This window comes from Opisthocomus hoazin, chromosome 15, assembly GCF_030867145.1.
Source record: "Opisthocomus hoazin isolate bOpiHoa1 chromosome 15, bOpiHoa1.hap1, whole genome shotgun sequence".
In the NCBI taxonomy this organism is placed as follows: domain Eukaryota; kingdom Metazoa; phylum Chordata; class Aves; order Opisthocomiformes; family Opisthocomidae; genus Opisthocomus; species Opisthocomus hoazin.
This window is the reverse complement of record NC_134428.1, coordinates 6,701,515-6,725,801: the sequence shown is the minus strand read 5'-3', so window position 1 is coordinate 6,725,801 and position 24,287 is coordinate 6,701,515. Positions and strand designations below refer to the sequence as shown.

Sequence of the window (24,287 nt, the reverse complement as noted above, 5' to 3'; positions counted from 1 at the left end):
TCTGGAAAGATGCTGGGAAGTTACTTCTGTGCCTTGCCTGTGTGAGGGGCAGGTGGCTCAGATGACTCATCCCCTGCATATTAAAGGCATCTGGACTTTTCTCCTGAGCAGCACTGGTTAGCCAAGATCTTGTTGGTGTTTGTACATTCCATGAATTTGCAGTGCTTTGGTTATTTCCTGTTTTTTGTTTATTGCAGGTAACATATTTAGTGTAAACTGCTTCTAGACTTCTTTTCTTCTTGCAGATTACAGCATACTTGAACTGGCTAGTTCGCATGTCATCTGAGCTGGAAACCAACATTGTTGCTGTTGAAAGAGTCAAAGAATATGCTGAGATGCAGAAGGAGGTACGCCCAGTTCTCCAGCCCACCTGTGGAAGTCAGTACCCTGTTCTGAGGTCTGGCCCGCAGCCTGGCTGAGCGTGTTGGAGAGTGCAGTTGGGCATGCCCTCTGCGCCGAGGGATGGGATAGGGCTCACTGCTGTCAGTGCCCTCCTTCTAGGGGCGGGCTGTGTCTTAGGCGGCAGTTTGTGCGGGTGCTTGTGAGGTGGGTGCACTGATATTTACGCAGTGTTATTTAGGAAATGTGCTGTTCTGCCCTGGGCTAAGCAGTGGAGCTGTACAAATGTTTTGGTTTCCTAAGTACTTAAACTTTTTTTTTTAATTTGTGTTTCTCTTTTTGCTCTCGGTGTAGGAAGTAAAGAGGTTTTACTTTTTGTTTTGATTCCGATTGCCTGTCAACTCATTTCATCTGCAGTTGTGCCGCTTTTGGCTAAAGAACAGAGCTCTCCATGGCTTGTCTTTGCCATGCCTGTCACTTGAACCTGACTTGAGTCACTATTTTTGCAGCCAAACCTTATGAGGACCCCTCCCAGAATTTTTTCTCAGGTTCTGGTAGCAGACCAGTGTTTATACAGTTAAAAGCCTTTTTGTTTGGTGCTGGCAGTGAATGCAGTGGGGTGTGTTCTCTCCCATTTCTGTGGGAGGCTGAGGCAGCTGCTATTTACCATCTTGTTAATCTTTTAGTGCTTATCTCTTGGTTAAACTGCTTCTAGCTGTGCGTCTGGCTTCCACAATGGTTTCCTTACTGTGGTGGGCGTTTACAACCAGATTATCTGAATACGTGCTGTGCTGCCTGTATGATTCTGCCATTTGTAAGAGGAAGGTTTATCCGGCAAGTCGGACTTGTGATAGCAAAGCCCTTGGCTGCATATACCATTTCATCTGCTGTGGGGCAGCCCTCTCCCTCTCTTCCCATCATCATCATGGTGCCTTTTGCAAATTAGACACTAACGAGGATTTTTCTTAGTTGCTTTCCTTGAGTCCTCTTAGCCCATGCCTGACAGGAGGAGGAACTGGTCAGATATGTTTATGTGATTCTTTCAGGCGGACTGGAGTATTGAACAAACTGCCCCAGCGAGTACCTGGCCTGAGGAAGGGAAGATTGAGTTTCGAGGCTATAGCTTACGTTATCGGGAAGACTTGGATTTGGTTCTGAAAAACATAAGTGTTACCATAAATGGGGGTGAGAAGGTAATGAATCTGAATTTATAGTAGAGTGTTACTGTTTATAAGTCTGCATGCATAAGCCAAAGAGAGGTCTAACCCTGTTCTGCAGTGCGTCTTAGGTCCTTAAGAACTAGAATAGCTTCTGTAGGATCGGTCTGATTGTGGCTGGCAGGTGTAGTGGGCTCTTACCCTTTTCAAGGTGTGTACTGCATCAGTGAATAAAGATACACTATTATGCGGGCTTGTGAAGTATCTTTTGATCTGTTTTCATAAGGAAGTGAGGTTTATGCTGTCTTCTCTCCCCTTCCCAGGAAATTTGCAAAGAGGAAAACAGGTTTCAGAGAGATTAAGTTAATTACAGTCTTAAGAAAATGAGCTACTAATTAGAGGGGGGAACCCCTGATCTAGTGAGGAGGTGAGACTCTGCAGGAAAAAATGGGATTTCAGAGTACATTCTCTGGATGTGGCCAAACTGATGGTGATAAGTGTGTGTCTCCCCTACTGCTTCCTTGCACATGCGCTCACACGCATCCCACCCTAGTGCTGTGTGGATCCTCTGATGTCTAATAATAACATGATCTTGCACTGTATCATAAGAGGTATCTGCAAGACAGATACGCTGTCTGGCTTCCTTATATGTGGTATCGAACTAGGCGTTTGTTTTTTTCCTGCGTGCATGCTTTCTGCCAACAAATATGGGCAGAATACTACCTCAAGAGTAGTTAAAAAGGGCAGATGGCAAGAGATACATCAAGCAACCAAAGTGGCAATCTTTTATATTTATTTAAAAAAAAGAAAAGAATTGGTGAAGATGTGAGTCTGTCTGGGGAGCAAAACATATGGTATGAAACTGAGTGCTTTTGGTATATTTTTTGCTATGAATTCAAACAAGTTAAGTATCAAGTCAACAATTCTAACTGTGAAGCATGAACCAAACAAAGGATTAGGGAATCCTTGCCCTGCTCTACATAATTTTATCTCCTTTTCTAGAAAAATTGAAGACCTCTGTATTGGGTTGCAAATTTTGAGATTCCTTTTGTTCTTGTTTTCATATCCTGTGATTTTTCTTCTGCTTTGATCAGCCTGAATTTGTTACGCTGTTTTAGGGTGTTGATATCCCAGCAAATATGACAACCTTCTGAACATATGTCCATTTCACATAGATGCTTGGAAATGCTTTGATTCTTCCCCAGAGTGAGTTATTCCTGTATTTTTTTCCCAACAGATAGGAATAGTTGGAAGAACAGGAGCTGGAAAATCCTCGCTTACTTTAGGTTTGTTTCGGATTAATGAAGCAGCTGAAGGAGAAATCATTATTGATGGAATTAATATTGCAAAGATAGGGCTCCATGACTTACGGTTCAAGATCACCATCATCCCTCAGGTAGGTGTGAAATCCTGCTGTTACCAGAGCTCATTTGGTAACAGTGCAGTTTCCATAATGTACTGGGGAGAATATATTTATTCCCTTTCTGATCTGCAGCTATGAAATTGAGTCATTTCAGCATGCTCTTTCATGGGCTTGAAACCAAGGTTTTTTTCTTAGACTGGCTGTATTTCCTTGTGCTGGATAACAAGTAGGAGCTTGGCTATGGCCGAGTTGTCATGTGGAAGCAAAATCTTGGCCTTTGGACTCATGGGCTCTGTCAGCACCCCATGCTGATTGCTTCCCCCAGGCTGATCACTTGAACGCTATAGACAGCTTAGCCTGAGTGGGGAAGTCTGATCCCAGCTGAACACCTGAGCGGGGTACCTTAGTTGACTGGGACCATTGCTCTTTTGGCCGGTAGAAGCAAAGTCAAGTCTGAGTATTTCCACTTGTGGAGAGCCCTTGGGGGACTTTTTCTAGAGATCAGTTTACACTTTCGTTTTAGGTAGTTTCATTCTTTTTAGAAACAATGAATTTACTGCATAGTCTAGTTGTGAGGGCTTGGGATTTTGCGTTGCTGTTTCAGGCACTCTTTGGGCCTTTGTACAAAGCATATTGACTTTGGCAGGATCTCGTGAGTGAGGTATGCAGTACTGTTCACTCACAGAAACCTGTACATAACAATCCCAGTCTAGCCCAGCGACTGTGGGTTTTGTAGTCCAAAATGTTTGGAAATACAGCTTTACAAGTGCTGGACTTACAGTCTCGAGTCTTCTTGTTCTTACTGTGTAGCCTTTATTGCCTGCCTGTTCCGACTCAAAGTAAGACTGTAAAATGTGGTTATATAAATCAATGTTGCAGCACTCTGGCAAAAACAAGTGAGCACACTGTAGAAGGTTTTCTGCACCGCTTCTTGTGGAAATGTGGGGGGGGACTTTGCTTTCTCACTTTGATCACTTTGCATCAGTTTGACGCTGCTAGGTCAAAAGTATTTCCAAAGTAGTATTTCTCCATGTCCAAGAAAAAAAATGCATTAATTTCGTGAATACTGCAGCTGAAGACTCTTGCAATATTTCCAGATGGTGTAATTCCCTAAGAGATGGAAAGTTAACCTCGTAGTCCCTGCTGATGGAAGGTTGGGCAGGAAGTGCCTGTTCTTCAACTTAGTTTCCCCCCCTGCCCCAAATTCATAAGATACTGGCTCATGGAAAGGTCTAGAGTGCCGCAGAAGTCAGGCCCTCAGGAGGCATAAGGAGGTGGGTGAGGGAGAATAGCTTGCTGTTACAGAGAAAGTGAGGTCTCGCTCATAAATTCAGTAGATTTACTTGCTTGCAACTGCCTCTGGACATGTTGTTTTCCTTTCACTATCTAAGGAATATTTTTGGAGCACTTGCCATGTTCTGTGTACGTTGTCAATTACCTCTTTCTGTGACTAGGATCCAGTATTGTTTTCTGGCTCTCTGCGTATGAATCTTGATCCTTTTGACCAACACTCTGATGAAGACATTTGGAGGTCTTTGGAATTGGCTCACCTGAAAAACTTTGTATCGTCCCTTCCTGATAAACTTAATCATGAGTGTGCTGAAGGTGGAGAGAACCTCAGGTACATTAAAGAACCGTGCTTGTGAGAATTGCCCTAGGAACTAAATGAGAAATTTAAGTAATTTGAGAAATACTCAGAATGCTGTGAGGTTTGACAGCTTGGGCAGTCTCACAAAGGATTTTAGTAGCAGCAGCCTGCTATTTATAGTGGATGCTCTGAACTTACCATGTGTCTTGCCGAACAGATGCGATTTTTCTAAGGGAGCTGTTAGCTTGCTTTTTGCACCATAACAGGGATGTGTCTTCAGTCTGTGGAAACCGTTTAAAGTCCAGTCCTCAACACTGCATTGATTCAGTGAATCAGCATGATGCAGTTGTGCCGAAACCGTTTGGGATGTATTCTCTTACTGCCTTGCCAAGACTTCACTGTGAGGAGGATGTAGCTAGATACTATGCAGTGAAGTAGCAAGACCGACCTTATCTGTTTTGCTGGATTCTTGGCACCTATACTTCAGAGGAGTTCTTGCAAGGAATTGCTGGGCTGAAAATGAATATTGCAAACTTGTTCTAACTTTTTTCCCCACCCTCTCATCCCATCTGCGTAGTGTGGGACAGCGCCAGCTGGTGTGCCTGGCACGAGCTCTGCTCAGGAAGTCCAAAATCCTGGTTCTAGATGAAGCCACAGCTGCTGTTGATCTTGAAACAGATAAGCTTATACAGTCAACAATAAAGTCTCAATTTGAAGAATGTACTGTATTAACTATAGCACATCGTCTGAACACAATCATGGACTACACGAGGTGAATACCACATTTATCTTGAAGAATGGCATGTGTGACCTGCGTTGTGCTCCATGTAAATGAGCATCTTTGTGTTAGCTAAATGTTTACCAGTGCATTTTTAGCCACCTCTCAGCAGAGCTGCTGAAATCCCTGTTTTGATGGGGGTGTGTGTGTGGGGGGATGTTCTGGCTTGCGGTGTATGTGCTTGGCCTGGGGAGCTCCTCTGATCCTTCTGTTGCACTGCTGCTCTGCCATTCCTGCCCAGGAAAACCAGGAAGGGGAGGGAGGCACGGATAAGAGTCTATTCCTGGGTCTTGCCCTAGTTTAGGCACAGCTGGAAGAGGCATCAGAGCTTTAGGGAGCTCATACCCTAAACTAGGCACAGAGAGCATAAAGAATCAAAGCAGTGCTTGTCATAAGCTTATTCAGTGTTTCTCTTTCCATCACTTTTGGTTACAGTTCACGCAGCCTCAGCTGTCTTGCTAAGGTGTGGTTCAGGGCGGGGTATTTGTTTCATAATTTCAGTTTTAAGCTCTCTTGTCCTTTTTGTCACAGAATGGCAGAGAGCAAAGTGACCAATGATAAGATTTTTGTGTACTTCTGTAGGCCTCTCTTTGTGCTGTCAGTAGTGAAAGGTAAGAGACAAGAGCATCGCCTGTGCCAGGCCCAGCACCAGCAGTACTGTCACCAGATGAACACACAGTTCAGTCACGGCAGTGGGTAATGCTGTGCAGCAGCACCTGCTGAGGGCTTGGCGAGAAGCTCTGCAGTGCCTGGCCAATTAGTGGAGGTAGCTGACGGCAGTGTTTTAATTGTGAACTGACTTTACTGACTGTGGTAACTTCCTTTGTAAACTTCCCAATTCCAGTTGCCCATTTGTTTTGTGTGAGCTATGTCTGGGTTCGTATTTTGTCAGCAGAAGCTGTGTAACAGCAGCTGATGTGGTGCAGTATTATGGGAAGGTTAGCCCAGACCTTGAAAGGTCTTAGGGGCCCTCACTCACCTTGCCAAGTAGTGCTGCCATGTAGTCTCTGGCTGGCCACAATCAAAAGTCTCATGGCCACCTGCAAATGACTAGGTAAACATATGCTAGGCAAAAAATAGAGCAGACAGACCATCTGCCATGAGATTAGGAAGGACAGAGTTGAGAACCTCTGTGTTCATACAGCCTGGACTGTGTTCACTTGCATATAGTGGCTACGCTACAGTCAGCTTCTGTCTGTACATATACAGCTGTGTTCATTGGCTTTTTGGATCTTCTTGTGACCATTTTTTTTTCCCCTTGTTTTACAGAGTTTTAGTCCTGGACAGAGGAGAAGTGGTGGAGTGTGGTAGCCCAGATGACCTACTTCAGGAAAAAGGCATTTTCTATAGCATGGCCAAAGATTCAGGCTTGGTGTAGCATTTGAACTTGGTTAGATCATGAAGGGTAAGAGGGAGGTGATGCATTCAGAGAACTGTAAATTCCCCTGAGCTGGTGTGAACCGTACAGTTCAGTTTCAGACCTAGTGAAGTTAGCCAGAGCAGGGTGATGGAAGAAACATAAAAATGCAATTTTTTTCTTTAATTCTCCTTAGTACTGATTTTATCCAGCTTTAGGAGAGAAGCACATGCACTGTGCAAAACACTTCAGAGACTTTTAATTTTTGCCTGAAATCTGTCGTTATATGCTCGAATGTAAGGCAGAATGATTCATCAGAGAGGTTCAGAAAAACTTTTTCTTCTCATCTGCTCTTATGTTCTGAAGCACCCCTCCTCCCTTTTTTTTTTTGTTTAAAAGTTTTTTGCAGATGCTAGTTATTTGCTTGTTTGCCGATTCCTCATTTGATGAGCCATCTATTGTGGGATGCACTTGGAACATTTTGTGGCATATAGTACTATAGTCCAAAGATTTTTCTTCTTGTGAAATAACAGTCTGCCAGACTTTATCATTATGGCATTTACTGTATATGGTTAATGCTCCTACAGGTTTCATGTGTTTACAGTGTGTAGCAGGAAGTTCACTGTATGTCAGTAATGCTGATGTGAAAAAGCACAGTCAAATTCAAAGCAGTATTTAAGCATGCCTAGAATGACAGTCCCCTCAAAACCAAATTCATGCAGCAGTTGATGCATTGCAGTATGCCGTGCCTGCTCTTACACCCAGTTCACTCAGGAGTTCTGACATGGGTGGCGAATCCTGGGTGCACCTGTGGGGGCGAGGCTAAGAAGTGAGGATTTGCCTGAGCGGAGGTCGCAGGCTCGGCGTGACATTTGATTGTAATACCCTTTGGCTTTGGCAGTTCTGTGCTTTAATAGAAGCTCTGCCACATCAAGCACTATTAGCCTTATATCGAAGAAACATGCCCTTTATGCTGCTGCTGTTGACTCCTAAATTTTGTGGGAAATTGTTCTGTTAAAGTTGTTTAAAAAAACAGGTTTACTGTTTAAAGTTCTGTGTCAGAGGGGTCTAACAATTCCATTAGCAGTGGAGTCTGGTTTTCAAGATCTATGTTGAATGTTCAGTTTTCTGTGGGAAGAAATGAATTTACTTTTTTCATGTTCTGATTAGTCTTATTTTAAAGGAAAATGCTGGAAGAAGGCAAACTGAGTCAGATGGACCCTGTACTCAGCACTCTGAGAATGTGGACTTCTGTGAATGATATTGCTGACCTTAATACTAGAAATTTGTTTTCTTTAGAGTAAAGCTATTTATTTTTTTTTGTAAATTATGACTCTCTGAAATTGAATAGACTGAAATTTTCTTTGGTATTTTTTGTAATGACTATACAAATATTTGCAAAGAACTTGCAGTAAAAAAATTGTTTGAAAGATAATATGATGTGTCATTTCTGACTTTGTATTTGACAGAGCATTAGCTTTGGCATTTCAGGTTTTTGCCTTCAAAATAGAAATTATTGGTACTGTGTAGACTAGCCAGGCTGCGAGGCCTGATGTCTAGGGGGGTTGTTAGTGTGGGTAAGAAAACTTGAGTACAAATAACTGTGTGCTGTGGTAGGTCTGGATCACATCTCGTGGTTTCTCTTGTAATTTGAGTGCTGCAGTTTGAGCAGACCAGGTGATAACAATGGATCAGTAGAGCAGGATTCAGCAGTGCTGTGGACCTTTGTCATACCCATGGTGTCCATGGCCTACTGTCTACCATGTTTCCTGAGCAGCTTCGTTGTTGACTTCCTCTGTGGAAATGCAATAGGCAAGGGGTGATGTGAGAGTTTGGGGAGGAGCAGTAGGTTTTGTTTTTTCAAATCACCTAGCACGCAGCATTATGATGGACAGAAGGGTGAAGAGATTGGAGCAAACAGTCAGTAAGGAACAGAGTAGAGAGCAGAGAAACAAGCTTATCAGGTAAGGTGTGTGGCTGGTATTGTTCTTACTCAGCTGCAGTAAAATGGAGACAGATCTATATGCAGAGGAGACCCACAGGAGGAACTGTGAATACCACCGTGAGACCTTTCCAGCTTAGGAACACTTTGTGATCCTTCCACCGACTCCTAGGAGAGCCCTGGGAAGGAAAGAGGGGACGGACTGCTGGAATTGGACAACCAGACAGTAAAGCTCCCTGTGCTCTCTCCTTGCCTGTGCAAACTACTTATCACCAACACCTTCCTCAAGGCAGAGCTGCGGAGAATGTCCAGTGATGAAATTCTGACAGGATTTCAAATACCTTTGAAAAATCTCATGATATTAGTGTAGCTCACTGAGTTGGGGACTCTGCAAGTACTCTGCAGGTCTAGGATTGATTCAAAGGAAGTTGCACTGCTGGAGTTCTTACTTTGGTAGAAAATAATTTCAGATTTGAGGAAGTGGTGCTTTCCATTGCACACTGATTAACAGAGATTTACAAGCCTTAACATATTCATGTAAGTCCTTTGAAAACAGTGGAACTGCACTTAGGAGCGTGGTTTGTTTGAAATACAGAACTTGCAGAATTATGCTCCCACTGTGTAAAATGTTTGCAGTGTAGTTGTCTGTGTTAGAAATGACCAAACAAGGATAACTGCATTGGCAGTCTCAAACTGGGTGTCACTGGATCTTCTCTGACCTATTCATGGGCCATTTGTGATCATTTGGGGAACTCTGTGTGTCCAAAATGCTGTATTTTGTAGGATAACCTTCTAAATAGTGCAGCAAGGAGTCGGAAGACTGCTCTTTGTGTGTGCTTCAGTCTTGTTCTTTTTCAATGATGTGGTTGTTAATACACATCGCTGTGTTCTCCCAGTTTTATACGCTATTGGACTTTGGTATCTTAAGCGCTTGTCCAGCAGAAACTGTTAACTGCTTGCTCTTAATGTGGGTGAAGAAGCTACTGAACATCTGTCGGAGAAGAAACTACTGGGTTTTCCTGGTCTGGGTTGACTCTTGCTGGTTTGAACTCTCCCATCCCTCCCCCATTACTCCTTTCGATACTGTATTTACTTCAGCTTACTGAAGAGACCCATTTCAATACTTGATTGTATTTTTATTACGGCTTTCTAGAAAATGAACAAAATTAACAAAAGTCACAGTAAACAGCAGTATCTCACAGTGTGATTTGTTTGTCACATTTTCTTGTTGCGATTCCTGAGAGACTTGGGGGCAGCTCTGGCTGCTGCTCCTTGGCATTGCAGGAAGCCCAGGAAGGCTTTGCTTTGAGCTGGCAGTTTAGTTTGTTAAAGTAACATCTGAAAGATGACCATGCCAGAGGCTCTGCAATGCCAGGGTGGCACATGCAGGAGGTGAACTTCCACTCGAGAAGAAAACTAGGAATGAACCACCAGCTCAACAGGTGAGCCCCTGCTACTTTCCCCATCTGCCAGACTGCCACAGTGCAGGGATCAGAGGACACTTTCCACCACGCAAATTCCTTGTAGCCAAATTCAATTTGTAAATGTTGGCATCAGAATTTGGACATGCTCCACTGTGACCAGCTGGCATTTGGCAGCAGGGCCACTCCAAGCCTTCAAGCAGAAGGCACAATGCTCTGCTGCCCACTCACAGCCAAGTTACTCTCTCCTGCGGCAGCGAGCCGGTGCCCCAGCTGGCTGTCTTCCTCCAGGCCATCTGTCAGCCCTCTGCACAGCACGGTTCACTCGAGGCCCCTCCCAAAGCTGACACAGAAGGAGATGGACTGGATCTGAGCCCCAGCTGCAATGACAGGCAGCCGTATGCTCTCACGCTTAGTGACATCCCACTTCCTTTTCCCTACTCCTACTGCTAGCGACATCCCCCTTCCCTGCTATGATACACCCCACCTTGTTGGTGCACTTAGGGTGACTAGATCCAGCTGCTGCCTTGGAGTCCACCATGTCTGAGTAAGAGCGGTGCTCCGGTGAGCAGTCCTTAAGACACTGGCAAAAGACTAAATTTGTTCTGCCTGGAACTTAGGACAAGCTGTAAACATTTAAGTTGGCTTGCTACCAGTTAAATTGTTCCTTGCTGTCCATAAAATCTTGTTGGCTGTTAAAAATAATCTCTGTAATCTTTAACCATGGCAGTATATTTGGGCTCCATTTATAGTACAAATTGGAAATGCAGTGGTCTTTTTCTTTTGGCTTGTTTGCTTTTATACCATAAAAGCAACAAGGTTTTTTAAGTTCTGACTGGCTCACTTTCAACGGAAGACTTGAGGTTTTGGTATGTGGAAACATAATGAAAATGGAATTACTAAGTTTCCGATGGAAATAACGTGTATCCCGAGTAATTCCTTTTAATCTACTCGCTGTGGTTATAGCTCAGACAACATTTGATTAAGCGTCAGGCATTTTAGAGTGAAACCAAGATAACTCAATTAAGAGATCAATTACTCCTGATAGTAGTGGCATTATGGTATACTCTGAGTCATGCAAGGCCTGATTCTTCCATCAGTCTGTAAAACAGTCCCTTCTGAGCTATTAAGTGTTCCAGAGTGTCAAATTCAGCTATCCGACCGTTTTCCAAGACTAAAATCCTGTGAATGTTAAAACAGACGTGTAAGCTTGGGGATGCACCAGCAGCTGTAATAAACTTAGCTCTACGTATTTCTAAAAATCAATTTCAGTACTTGTTATTCAGCCAAGCTTTCCAGCAGCTTTTCAGCTGGGAAACAGCTGTGGGATTAGAAATAGGTCTCTGATGAGTGACGTTAGGTACTGAGTTTGTAGGAGGTGAATTCTTTGGCAACTGGGACTGGAGTAAGATTTGTGAATACGTATTTTAGCTTCACAATGTTAAGATGAAGCAAATCGCTGTAGCCATGGTTTTGCTAGGGGGGAGCTATGACAGCATGAAATACATCCCATGGGAATAAATGATCTTTGATAAACCTACTGGTGCCTAGCTGATACGAGATAGCTCCTACAGTCCGTAAAGCAAAGCTTTGAGGGTTAAACAAGAAAAGGACAGAAATGAAATTACTGTTCACTAACACTGTGTGGCTTGTCTAGTTCACACAGGTTGCCTGTGTCTTCCTTCCCTCTTAGGAAAGTGGATGAAGATATTACCTGTCACAGTCCATGATGGTGTTTATCCGGTGAGCTATTGTTAACACTGTGCTGTCTTTGAACTGAGTCCTCAGGGTGGACTGAATCTGAAGATCAGTTTCTGAATCTACTGCTGCTGTGGCCTCATCCAGAATGAGGATTTTGGCTTTCCGAAGAAGTGCTCTAGCCAGACAAACCAGTTGTTTCTGACCAGTGCTGCAAGTAAGAGGAAAGATGGTAAACTGAGAGCAGTAGTCACTTTTCGCTGGGGTCAGAATACGTGACTAATTTGAAAATAGTAATGAAAAGGTGATTGTTCCTGTTTCTTGAAAGGGTGATTGAGGCTGGTGGCACTGCAGGTGACAATTTGAAACAACCTAAGGAAATGAAGAGAGTGTATTACTATATAGTGCCCAGATCTGCAGTTGGAACAGGATTCTAGTGTTTTAAGTACTGCACAAACAGAAGCCACCACAATGATTAAGTCTTGAAGGTCTTCCACTTGGTGTCTTATGATCTGATTTCATGCTGCTAAGCAGGACAATACATCAGCAATTTGCTGTTAGGGCATCATTTTTTTTTTTTAATGAATTGGCTCCTTTTCCCACTAGCTGTATGTTCTCCTATCCCACAGGCCCACTGTTTTTTTCAGATAAGGTACCTTAGGTTTTCCCCTTGGTCAGTGCACTCATATTCCAACTGATCTGGCAATTCTGCAACAAAGTCCTTGAGCTGAGTCAGTTCCAAGGCTGTCCAGATGTCTGCATCAGTGTATCGGTTTAATGGGTCGAGATTCATTCTTAGAGAGCCAGAAAACAAAACTGGATCCTGAGCACAGAGACAGTACAAACAATTCCTGAAAAGAATTATAAAAACAAGCTCTCTGGTCTTCCCTGCTGGTTGCAAATCTGTGGCTAATGTTTATGTTGAATGGGAGACTAGCATGACATAGCGGTTATTTCCACCGCTGAAATTTCTGAATGTCACTTCTCTCACACAATCTTTATAAACCCTTTCTAGGTGTTAAGACTTACAACACTGCTGAAGCATTTTGGAAATTAATTTCATACCTGGGGAATGACAGTTATCTTGCTTCTAAGGTCATGGAGACCTAGTTGAGCAATATCGTGTCCATCAATTAGGATTGCTCCTTCAGCAGCTTCCACGAGTCGCAGCAATCCCACAGCAAATGTAGATTTCCCAGCGCCTGTTCTTCCAGTTATGCCGATCTGTGAAGTGCAATGGAAAGCTTTTGGTTTTGATGGTCACGTAGTTTCTCTTGGCCTTCTGAAGAGACACAGCTTTGCATGGATCAAATCTTCAGGGCTGCTCAAGATTCACGTGGTCTAACAATACATTCTTAAAGGGAATAATTTGTAATTGTTTTGTATGAAAAGGAATATTGAAAGCCTTTGATGGGAAGAACAACTACATGACTTAGCAGCTAGAACAGGGCCTTGATGTGGCACTAGATTTAAAAGTGAAATTCCTTTGTTGTAACTCTGCTAACCTCCTGTGAAATGAAGTTTTACTCAGAAGAATATCTACTGTATTCAGCAATCCCAGGAACACTACTTTTTACTAGAAGAGGTGTGCAGTGTGATAGATGGGCTCATACCTCACTGCAGCTTTCACGCTTACAAGTTACTATGCCCTGGGGTAGGGCAGGGACTGTATCTGCCCAGATGCGATCACTGCAAAGCACTGCTCACACGTTGTGGCTCTTCCGAACCAAGTGGCTTTCTTACCTTCTCTTGACCATTGATGGTTAGATTGACATGCTTCAGTGCTAACGCCACATTTGGCCTATATCGCAAACTATAGTTTCTAAATTCAATTCTTCCTTCAGTGAGCCAAACTTGACCTTGAAGTTTTGCATTCATAGTCCAGGGTGCCTAAACAGATGAAAACAAACAGCAATGTATAAAGCTAATTTGAATTATGAAGTCAAGTGGCCATACTGAAATGGGAAGCTTATGAAGACATCTGTACCAGATTCCCTGGATCTGTTCACTGTTTCCAAAAGAGAAAAAGGCTTCTAACCTTTATATTGCAAATGTCGACGACTTCTTCCTTTATGTAAAGATACCATTCGTGTTAATTGAAAATGGGGATAAACATTTGTTTGCATGTCAGAGTTCTGACATTATGACTGGTTCAATAAAAAAAGATTTATATGCCCCTGTAAACAGGACTGTGAAAGTCTCTTTTAGTAGGATTTCAGGGCAGCATATGGAGAAATCATTTTAATGATTATGCAACCAAAAATGGCTGCACTGGAGAATTTTAGTGGCTAAAAGGCTATCTAGCAGCCATCAGTTGTCAGAGTTGCATCTGAACTCACACAATAAATACATACTCCAAACATGGGCAGAAAATAAGGCTCATTCCATTAGTGTTATCAAGTGAAGCTATTTTAATAGCTTAACTGTCTAATCAAATAGTGGTGATCAGAGGTTATAAAACAAGTCTAGTCAAGCTGCATAAAAAACAAATGCTGCAGTTCTTCAAAGGAAACAACTGGTCTTTTAGAAGGGGAAAAGTAGGGGGTTTGTCCAGGTGAAACAGAAAAGTTAGTCATTTAGTGTGCAGACATGTTCACCTCTGCTGGTAAGGTCAATAATTGGTTAGCTACCTCCTTAGGAGTCCTCAGGTATTCTCTCACTCTCTCCACAGAAACAATGTTGTTCTCTATTTCTGTCCAGGAGCGCACCATCCAGTTCAGCACACCAGTTATCTAGCAGAAAGAAACAGAAGCATTAGGGCAAAGTAAACGCTGACCTGTGCTTCCAAGGCACCTGGTACTTTGTCTTAGTGTTTATTTATAAAGACCACCTCATCAGGTAATTACTTCAGCAATCATCCCTTAAAAGGCTAAAAAATAACCATGGATCCTTGTGAAATTTTTGTGAAGCTGTGTTTAAAGAGCCTAGCCATCTTCCCCCCCCCCCCCCCCTTGCTTCTCAGCATGGATGCTAAAATACAGTGTAGCTATTTCTTAGGCTGTTGTGTAACTAGTCTAGAAGCAGGTAAGAAAGATGCTGAAGACACTGCCTCAGTTGCTCAGAGCAAGCTGTGACTTAAGTATGAGTTCAGATGCAGGAGGAAAAAGATGGCTGGTGCATGTGTTTATGAGGTTCATTCTCTAAGGGGCCATGTGCTCCAGATGCTCTGGGTTTTAGCAGTGACAGCAGGGTTTGGTAGGAGAAGGAGAAAGCCACAGAAACAGTTCATGATTTCTTAGAAATTAAAATGGTAGCAGAAATTAAAATGCAAGTTGCTTTTCATGAAAAGGCAAGCATAGTATTACTTTAACACTGAGTTACCTGAAGAGCACATGAAATGGAGAAGCCAGCAGTTCCTGGGCTAAGATGTGTTCTGCCTATTGCTGCAAACAGTGCTGCAAACAATACGATGCCATTGCCTAGAAACTCCAGGTTTGTAGCAAGCCACCTGCAAGAACAGGAGAGTAGAGGGCTCTTGCTGGGTGCTCTCTTAATTTTTCCCAACAGAGTCTGTGATTTCTTTGCAAAACACTTGTGGAGCTGTGGGGGTACAAGATGCTCAACAAAGTTCTTGTCACACCCTGGTTGTTCTTATCCTGCCACTTTGGAGCTCCTGAGTGGGTCCAGTCTGTCTGAACTGGCTGGCTTATGGTCTCTATTAGGATTTTTTCCAAGGCCTGTTGCATGAGAGCAGCCAGCACACAGTTTCTTGGATGAGTTGGTCTAACCTCTCTCACTCCTTCAGGTACTCCTCACCTGTTTCATGACCAGTGGCTGATGGCTCTATCATCTCATGGGTTCTGCATATACCACAGGCCTTGCGCACTCTGTCATGAGATGATAGACCTCACCAGACATGCACTACAGCTTCCTGCATTTTGGACGCACGTGAGGTAGTGATAACTCTAGCAGTGTGTCAGCATGTGTGTGTGCCTAGCCACACAACAGAGATGGGAGCATATTGGTTGTGTGAGGGGCACATTGCCAGAAAGGGGCACAGTGCGAGTGATAATGAAAGGTGCTATCCTACCCCCAAAACTCTGTGCACCACTGTCTCATTTTCTGTGTACCTTCAGCAAAGCCTCAAGAGCAGCCATCTCTGCTCACCAAGGCCATGGGAGTAACCTATCATTTTCTTTACACTGCAGATTTGTACCTGTCAGCAACTGCTCCAGGGAAGCATACTCGCTGATTCTCATCCACTAGAAAATTGCTCTTCAGAGTAAACCTCTTCTGGTCCTTGTAAGCACGGATCACGCTGCTCCCTTGGAAAGTTTCTGAAATGTGGGAGTAGATGGGTGACCTGCTGGCAGCCTCTATGCGTCTCAGCTGGCAGGAGGTGATGACGTAGAAGTGCTGGCACAAAGGGAAATTGAAGGGGAAGTGATCAGAGGGTTTATGCTTCCTTGGAGGTGCTTCACTGAAAATGTGGGAAGGACTCAAGTGTAATAGCGCGTACTGTCCTAGTGTTATAAAATCTAACGTACAGGTAGGAGATATCCTTAAAAGGTTGAGGTAGCATTTCTGCCTGTGTTATGCCCTATGTTCATTAAGAATAACCCCATGGTTAGTTAATGCAAAGAAGCCAGGGTACTCTGAACTCACAAAGCCTCTTAACTCACACTTCCTTTCTCCTGTAGACCAGCCCTTTGCTTGATGAAGAACAGAGGCATACTTGCACCCCTATTTATACTTTCCTCATGTTCAGTCTTAGCTGGCAAAGCATTTGAGGTTTCATAGCCTGAAGGGAAAGCTGCATGGCATACATGGATATATTAAAAACCAGTATTGGAATTTTGGAGGAAAGGAAAAATGCCTTTGGTCTTAATATGATCTAATTTACAGTAATGGAGAGAAGGAATATAGCTCTAGGTGGGATCTGATCTAGACATCAGAAAAGCAGAAGCCTCTTTGTGAGGTCTCTGGGATGCTTCGGAAGGCTGAGGTAATGTGAGAAGAGCCACTGATATTATTCTTGTACAGGTGCAATCTGAGATGCTGAAACTAGTTTCTGCATGTCTCTCTTCCTAAGTAATGGAAGGAGGCTTTCTGCAGGGACATAGCCATGCTGCTTCAGCCTCTCCTGAGGCTGTGTATCTCTATGAGCTCCTACCTGGAATACAGCATAAAGAACAGTCAAGGGCACAATGGCCATTGCTGCCCTTGGTGTAGCCACTATAATCACAAGGTAGATCTCCAGCAAGTTGAACAAGAATCCCAGCAAGGACTTCAGCTTGTCAGGGATGACGCAATCAATAGCATCCATTTCTCTGGAGAAGCGGTTCAGCAAGTTTCCAATGGGCGTTTGCTCAAAGAAGCCCATTGGGGATCTAGCAACGTTCCTCAGCAACTGGAGAAACAGCTTGTGCGATGCTAACACACCACCTAGGAGGACTGCTGCTGTGGAGGCAAATCTGCCAAGGGCTGTAACATAAAAAGTAATAATTATTACTAGGTTTGAACAAACTCACCCTGGACTTCCCCTTTGCGAGATCATCATTTTCGCTTAGTACTGCGAATGCTATATGAGTGAAAGGAGCGGACTTTCTTTTTGGTAGCAATAAAGCCAAGCCTGAGAGCTGCAGGGTGAACTACCCTTTCTGTCGGGTAGTTACAGAGGGGCAGAAGGCCTTCTAAGCAAGCTTGATGGGGGGCATGGATTCAGCAACTTAAACACACAGGACAAATTCTTTATTCTTCACAAAATGAGCCTGACTGGAGTTACTTTGAATGACTCGAAGTCTTAGGTTTCCTGTTTCCAGATCCACTGTTAGCAGAGAAGGGTAGCCAACCCTTCTCACTCTTTTTCAACACTGTCTCAACCTTTTGTCATCTGGACTGAGATTTTTCCAGATTTGATTTCTGTCCTAAAACAAGTGATTTCTTTTTTTTTTTTTTTTTTTTTTTTTTAAGAGTGACCAAAAGAACTGTGGCCATTTTTAAAGAGAAAGATTTAAAGAAACATAGAATTCCACCACTTCCTCTTTTGCTCTTTTTCACTCAAAAGATCTAAACCAAGATTTAATTCAGCATGGAGAAGAGCCACCACTTGCACTTTGATGAGGTTCATTTATATTGGAGTAATGGAAAGGGATAAAAGGAAGAAAGATATGCAGAAGATGCTGGATATAAGGGGGCAGGATAGAAAAATAAGGATATTGTAGTTTTTCCGTTGCTGAATGTTTTTAGAGGCTCAGCTCATTTAGTTCTAGCAGGAAAGATAGCGGAAGACACTATTTATCATGGTCTGCTGAAAGGCACAGGAGAACACTTCTAGCATACTACGAAGTAGAATTTCAGGCAGTAATACTGGAATTATTGTTCAGAATCCTTAGAAATCCTCTCTGTGCATCAGAGCCTGTAGTTTTAAGTCCCATGCTAAACCTTTAGGGCTGGTTGCCAAAAGCCCAGGAGACTATGAGCCCATGGGTATGCACTTGTTTATATTCTGAGAAAACATCCTGGGTATGGGAAAGGGAGATGAAAATACAGAGAAGAATTAGGTGAACAAGTTAAACAAACCTTGAATGACTCCTAGTGCACCAAAGACTCCGACTCTCAGCTCTGTATGCTGCTGTGTCCCGTTATGGACAGGGTCATCTGTCCACCTACTGAGCCAGTAACCACGAGCAAATGACACAGCTTGCTGACATGTGAACAACAGAATGATGTACACGCACAGTGGTAAGCCTGTTGCCTTCAGGTAGGCTGCATAAATCAAAGTATGAACCTAGAGCAAAACAAGTAGAGAAAAATAGAAGGAGAGGTTGGGAGGATCAAGCATGTTAGCAAGGAAAAGCAGCTCTGAAACAAAGAATGATTTATTATGTCATATCTAGTTGGTTATATATCACAGGCCATAGCAACCATGTTAATTCTTTTTTTTTTTTTTCCTCATGGATGAATCATGAAGCCATGCTTAAATAAATCCATGGTGTCAATGAGTGATCACTAGTAACTAATTAATGTTAATGCAGTAGGCTGTGTTACTGCTGGAATGCACGTAAGGCTTTCCTTATGCCAGGCAGTGGTTTTCATTTGTTTTCGGTGTGAGTGAGAACTATTATGTATCCCACTGACTGCCTGTGTGAGGTGAGGAGATCCCAGTCTGTCTAATACTGTGCTTCCCTAGGGAAAGAGCTGCATCCTTTGGAGTGTCTGACTTCTTACTCTCATCTCTTCTCAGTACCAGTGCGTAGACTCAGTGATTTGTTTCCTCCCCATGTTTTACTGCTGCTACGATGCACTCTGAATACACACCTCATCCATGCCTGATGATTTCTAGCAGGAATGCCACATCTGCTTCTTTCCTTTTACAGTACCCTCCTTGCCTTAGCCTTTTGAGGTGTTTCCCTTGGGCAAAATGAGAACAGCGATGTGCCTCTGCCCCTTCTCAAGAGTTTGTGGGCAGACTCAAAATTACAAATCCCTTGTAATTTATCCTCTTCTGTCCCTCACCACCACCTTACCTTGATTGCATCACTGCACTTCCCCCTTCAGGTCAATTCTTCAGTCAGGATCTCTCTCCTCAAGTGGTCATAAATTCTATTTTTTTCCTCTCATTTCCATAATGTGCTTATTACAATGTATGTGCGTTATTCCTATTTTAGAACGTGCGTAGGTCACGGCATCCAGGGAGACACAGTTCGCATAGAAGGTGCTATGTAAAATACTAGTGAAATTACTTTGTTTCAGTTGCAAACTTGTACAGCTCAACTGACTTCCCTAAAGTTGCACTGGTTTAGTTTAGGAAGTGAACTGACCCGCCTGCCATGAGTGGGTCAGTAATAAACCCACGGTATGTGTCTTTGCCTTTACAGGAAGGTGCTGTGCTTACCCTGCCATGCTGAGTTTTCTCTCCCTTGGTTAATCTTCCTTTGGTGGCTGCAGCAGCGGTACAGTCTTGACTTGCAGCAATGGTCTCCCTTCCCATAGCAGAAGATTTTACCAAATTGTCACTTTATAAAGAAAACAAAAATACTTTCAATTTTTAGCCAAGGCAACGAGCATTATAAACCTGGATCTCCTTACCCATCCTCCCTACATTCATGCCTATTTGGAGGGCTGCAGTTTTTGGGGTCCTCCAAAGTGACTCCAACCATTGTCCATATTTATCACTGGGACTGGGCTCTGTCAAGCTATTAACAAACAGAGGTTTTAAGCATTCACTAGCTGTGGCTGGTTTGAAATGAGTCAGACCTTACAACCCCACTGGGAAGTGAACAGCAAGCAAATGTATCAACATGTCTTGTACGCAAGCTCTGGAACAAATTCTGTTAAATATGGAGAAAATGTTAGTCATTACCTCCACATTCAACAGCAGTTTCTTACCTTTTCTTGAGTTTTTGTTGTTTGCTCTTACTATTAATTTACATATCAATCCCAAACCCGTCTCATATCCAGTAACAACCTCCATGCAGGCTTGTATGGGCTTTTGGAGCAAGTTCTTCAGTGTCTGAGACAGCTTTAAGCTTACCTAAAGAGCTGCTCCTGTGATGGACAATTTCTGGAAGTGATGGTGCCTTTGATGTCCTCTATAGCTGTGAAATAAATGCATTTTTTTTCCTAAATGCTTTAGAATCCCATTTTGTACTGTATAGCCTTTGAGAGACTGGCAATACAGAGGAAAAAACAATTACAAAGAATTATTTCTAAGGGTAGAAATACCAAAGTGAGGCTTGAAGAACAGCACATATAGTGGCTAATTCTGTTTATTGCATGATTGTTGTCTACTAAGATGGAACTGTTTATTCAAGAACTAATTTTGAGGTGATGAGTCAGCTAATTTAACAAGCATATTTTTCTCCACACAAAGCAACAGCTTACTGTGATTGGATCTCAGCTTTAAATGCCCATAATAAAACAAATGTAAGACTGGCTTTTCCAGTTTTATTTTCTTTTCCCTCTTTCCAACTCTGAACAGCAGTTCTGAAAATGAACACAGTTTCCCTCTTCCCCCTAGTTCTTTAATGTTAAGTACAATATTAAGGAAACAATTGATTGAGACCTAGGAAGAATCATTCCAACTCATTTGGATTACCTGGAAAACCAGCACCTGTCTTCTCTTCTGCAGTAATGTGTGAATGAAGAAATTCTGCAAAGGCCCCATTTCTCTGTAGAAGTTCTTGGTAGGAACCAATTTCTGAGATTGTTCCATCCACCAGCAAAAGAATGTTGTCCACTTGAGGTAAAATGTTGATTGTGTGAGTCACCAGCACACGAGTCTGCTTGAACAAAGAGGGAAAAGTTACAATTTTTCTGGTGTTTCCCTGCTCACTCGAGCTGTTGCAGTCAGCTGTCTTCTGAAGAAAGACATGTACTCAGTGTGAGCTATGATTTTTACTAACTTGCAGATATTTTTTTTATTTATTCTTATCACTTCTAACTGTCTCTTTGATAAAGTTTATCTTTGCAGCACAGCTTTGTCACCCTTTTTGAAAGTGCTGAACTCAGGAGTGGAGGGGTGAATCAACTTGCTTTGTCTATGTAAAGCAGAAAACAGCGAGGATGGGAACTGAAGCATGAAGTCCCAGGCTAGCGCCCTGTGTGTAGGAGGACCTTTTCCTTGGCTCACTGACCAGTTCCCCTGCTTAAGTAGAATGAGATTAACTGAAGAGTATGTCACATTTATTGTCACTGATTTCAGGCACAAATTTGATTCTGAAATATTGATAACTTCATCAACCTGAATGGAGTGCACCTCCTTTTCATGTAAGTTTCTGAGCATGTTTGCACAGATAATTACGTATAGGAAAGGATGTAAGAAAAGTGATTTTTCCCTAGATAACAAATTGGCATGTTCTATATTTCTAATACACAATCAAGCCCTTTGAGTACTGCTTAAGTTTGATACCTGCTTGCTTTGCCAGTCTTTCTATGTTTCAATACAATAATTACATTCTGATACTTTTGTATTTGTAATCAGACATGTCTGTTTTAATTAGACTTTCTAATGAAATAAATTACCTATTTTCCTTCTACAATGTGAAATTGAATGAAGTATTTGTAGGCAATTTGTACCACGAAACAAAGAGAGCTGCCCTAGCATCCCTTCTCATGTAACCACATTTATTATGCAGATTGCTTGACAGCATAGAAATACCAAAGAATAACAAAATGCAACCAATGAAAAAAAAGAATGGAAGAGAATTGTTTAAGGTGGATTTTAAGACTGAAGTTTAAGTCATGAACATTTGGGTGATGAGAACTGTAAAGGCGCTACTGAACTATTCAAAAATGATGGGATTAGACATCATGATAAGACACAATGAGCTGGAAGAGATCAGACAGCTCTTCCTAACTATACTAGAAGTAAATCTCAAAAAAGGAGAAGGATAATATCAAGAGAAGACCAAAGAACTTGCTTTAGAAGTAAGGCTGGAACTAGGCATGTGGTTTGCATGAGGATAAAGACAGTATTTCAGAACCTAACTTTTCAGTCTTCCTAGGTGAGATTCACTGCAGGACTTCCATGTGCTGTGTGGACTGCAGAAGTTACCTATTCCACTTCCACTGTCGTTAACAGTAGTAGACCTGCTGCCACTAGCAAAAAAGGATTTGGGAGCCTTTGATAAAGTGAGTAACCCACCTTACTGGAAATGTTTCAGGGGCCCTGATAATTAGATACATTTTGCAATATTTTACAGTTACAAGTTTATAACACACCTTGTCCTTCAGTAAGCTGTTGGGTCCAAGAACATGTTCAAAAATGTGCTGTCCAACATGGACATCGACAGCTGAGAGGGGGTCATCTAGAAGGTAAACCGAAGCCTTCTGGTACACGGCACGAGCAAGGTTCACTCTCTGCTTCTGCCCTCCAGATATATTTATTCCCTGTAAAAATGTATTGACACTGTTTATTCCAAAGCTACAGCATATTTGTCAACTATTGGCTCCATTTCACTCTGAGGTTTTATGACTTCCTTATGTTTAAACCAGTGCTGCCTTTCCTCCCTCCCTCCTTCCCTCCCAAGTAGGGCTCTTGAGATGCAGAGGCAGGTTCTCTTGAGCAGCTCTAGTCTCCTACAAGAGAGGACCCAGGAATGACCTGGACTTGTTGATTTTGTCTTAACCTGAGATATGAGAGATACTTAGGTTAACTGTCAGGGGGTGGGCTTCAGACCCCGTTAAATCATGGCCTGGCTTTTCAGACATTACTGAGCACCCGCCTCCTTCAAGTTTAGTCCTTTTGTAGGTGTTATAAGCGGGACACCCAAAGTTGTAGCTACTCATGGAAAAGCTGGCGAAAATATAAACCTAAGCCAGTACCTTCTCTCCTATTTCACTCTTCTGCCCGGCAGGGAAGCTCTCCAGATCAGGTTGCAGTGCACAAGCATCTATCACTGTATTGAACCATGTTTCATCCATCTCTTTCCCAAAGAGAATGTTATCTTCCACTGAAGCATTTTGTATCCAAGCTTGCTGGGGGACATAAGCGGTGGTGCCCTGTAAAAAATGGAAGAATGTTAACTTTTTTTTTTAATAAGCTCACTTTGACACTGTGGGAACCTGTCTTTGAAGAGAAACTCTCCCAGTTAGATTTACAGAAATCTGGAATGATCATCACCATTGACAGGTCTCAGAGGGCTTTGCAAAATATGAGTCTGCACTTCCATTATCTTTGTCCTGGGTTTGGCCAGGACAGGGTTAATTTTCACCGGACTCCAGGAAGGGGCACAGCCGGGGAGTGGGGGCTGACCCCACCTGGCCAAACAGAGCCCGGTATTCCATACCCTGTGACGTCACGCTGGGTTCCGGTGGGGGGGGGCGGCGCGGCGGGAACTCACTCGTGGCTTGGGGGGACGTGGCGCCGGTGCTGTGCGGGAGAGCAGCTGTCTGGGTCTTGCGTTTCGTTGTTGTGTTTTCTCCTTATTTGTACCGTTGTTGTTCCTGTTTTCCCTCTGTTTGCTGTTCTGTTAAACTGCCCTTATCCCGACCCACCAGTTTCTGCCTGTTTCTTTTCTTTTCATTCTCCTCCGCACGCCGGCGGGGGGAGGGGCGGCCGCGTGGTGCTTTTGTTGCCGGCGGCAGCCGAAACCAAAACATTAAATTGGCGCCCAGACGTGGGGCACGGATAACGGCAGGGCTGAGCAGCAGGTGTTAAAACTGCTTTCTTACGTTTTGTTAAATTTTCTTATACGCATTTTTCTGTGTTAAATAGTCGCCGGTAAAAATGTTTCTGTCTTTGATCAGATGGTTGTGGTTTTTGAATCCTTATTTGCAGTATGTATTCAATGCCGTGCTGTTCATCATCGCTGGGAAAAAGATCAGGATGATAATTTTGCTCTACTGTACGATATCGACTTATGACATGATAACATCACTGTGCGTGAAATTAGGCTTGTATTTGCATGCGGCACTGCGGTCATTTCCGTACCTCGGATCCTATGTCTTAGAATTTGTTAATAATCAAACCCAGTCTGTGGGGAAAACCGAAGGGGATACCTTCCCCCACTCTTTCACCCCCCCTCTTTCCTTCAGGCCAGTCCTAACTGGCTTTTGATAATTTCGAGTACCCGTGGGATGCTCAGGCCAGCACTCTCCTTTTGTTCTGCCTCCTGAATGGGTTTTGGGTTTTGTTTAGGCTTAAGCAAGTCGTTAAGAACATCGTGCAGAGACCTGCCCCGGGGCTGGATAGCTGTGAG

At 43.1% G+C, this 24,287-nt stretch overlaps 2 protein-coding genes across 2 annotated transcripts in view; one reads left to right on the top strand and one right to left on the bottom strand.

Annotated features, from left to right (window-relative positions):
* LOC104331056 (ATP binding cassette subfamily C member 1 (ABCC1 blood group)) overlaps nt 1-8,017 on the top strand; it is a 55,305-nt gene extending 47,288 nt beyond the window's left edge. Inside the window, exons 26-31 of the mRNA XM_075436960.1 lie at nt 246-347; nt 1,386-1,532; nt 2,734-2,892; nt 4,314-4,480; nt 5,025-5,219; nt 6,495-8,017. Coding sequence (XP_075293075.1) covers nt 246-347; nt 1,386-1,532; nt 2,734-2,892; nt 4,314-4,480; nt 5,025-5,219; nt 6,495-6,603 — 879 coding nt within the window. The 3' untranslated portion in view covers nt 6,604-8,017. The remainder of the gene's footprint in view (nt 1-245; nt 348-1,385; nt 1,533-2,733; nt 2,893-4,313; nt 4,481-5,024; nt 5,220-6,494) is intronic.
* The window catches only part of LOC104331057 (multidrug resistance-associated protein 1), a 41,313-nt gene continuing 19,298 nt past the window's right edge, over nt 2,273-24,287 (bottom strand). The window contains exons 17-31 of the mRNA XM_075436961.1: nt 22,912-23,088; nt 22,309-22,476; nt 20,684-20,867; nt 20,120-20,183; nt 19,481-19,601; nt 18,166-18,373; nt 16,757-17,067; nt 15,800-15,999; nt 14,965-15,091; nt 14,274-14,375; nt 13,387-13,533; nt 12,709-12,867; nt 12,300-12,466; nt 11,660-11,854; nt 2,273-11,127 (exon numbers count right to left, since the gene is read on the bottom strand). Of these exons, the coding sequence (XP_075293076.1) occupies nt 11,019-11,127; nt 11,660-11,854; nt 12,300-12,466; nt 12,709-12,867; nt 13,387-13,533; nt 14,274-14,375; nt 14,965-15,091; nt 15,800-15,999; nt 16,757-17,067; nt 18,166-18,373; nt 19,481-19,601; nt 20,120-20,183; nt 20,684-20,867; nt 22,309-22,476; nt 22,912-23,088 (2,439 nt within the window). The 3' untranslated portion in view covers nt 2,273-11,018. The remainder of the gene's footprint in view (nt 11,128-11,659; nt 11,855-12,299; nt 12,467-12,708; nt 12,868-13,386; nt 13,534-14,273; nt 14,376-14,964; nt 15,092-15,799; nt 16,000-16,756; nt 17,068-18,165; nt 18,374-19,480; nt 19,602-20,119; nt 20,184-20,683; nt 20,868-22,308; nt 22,477-22,911; nt 23,089-24,287) is intronic.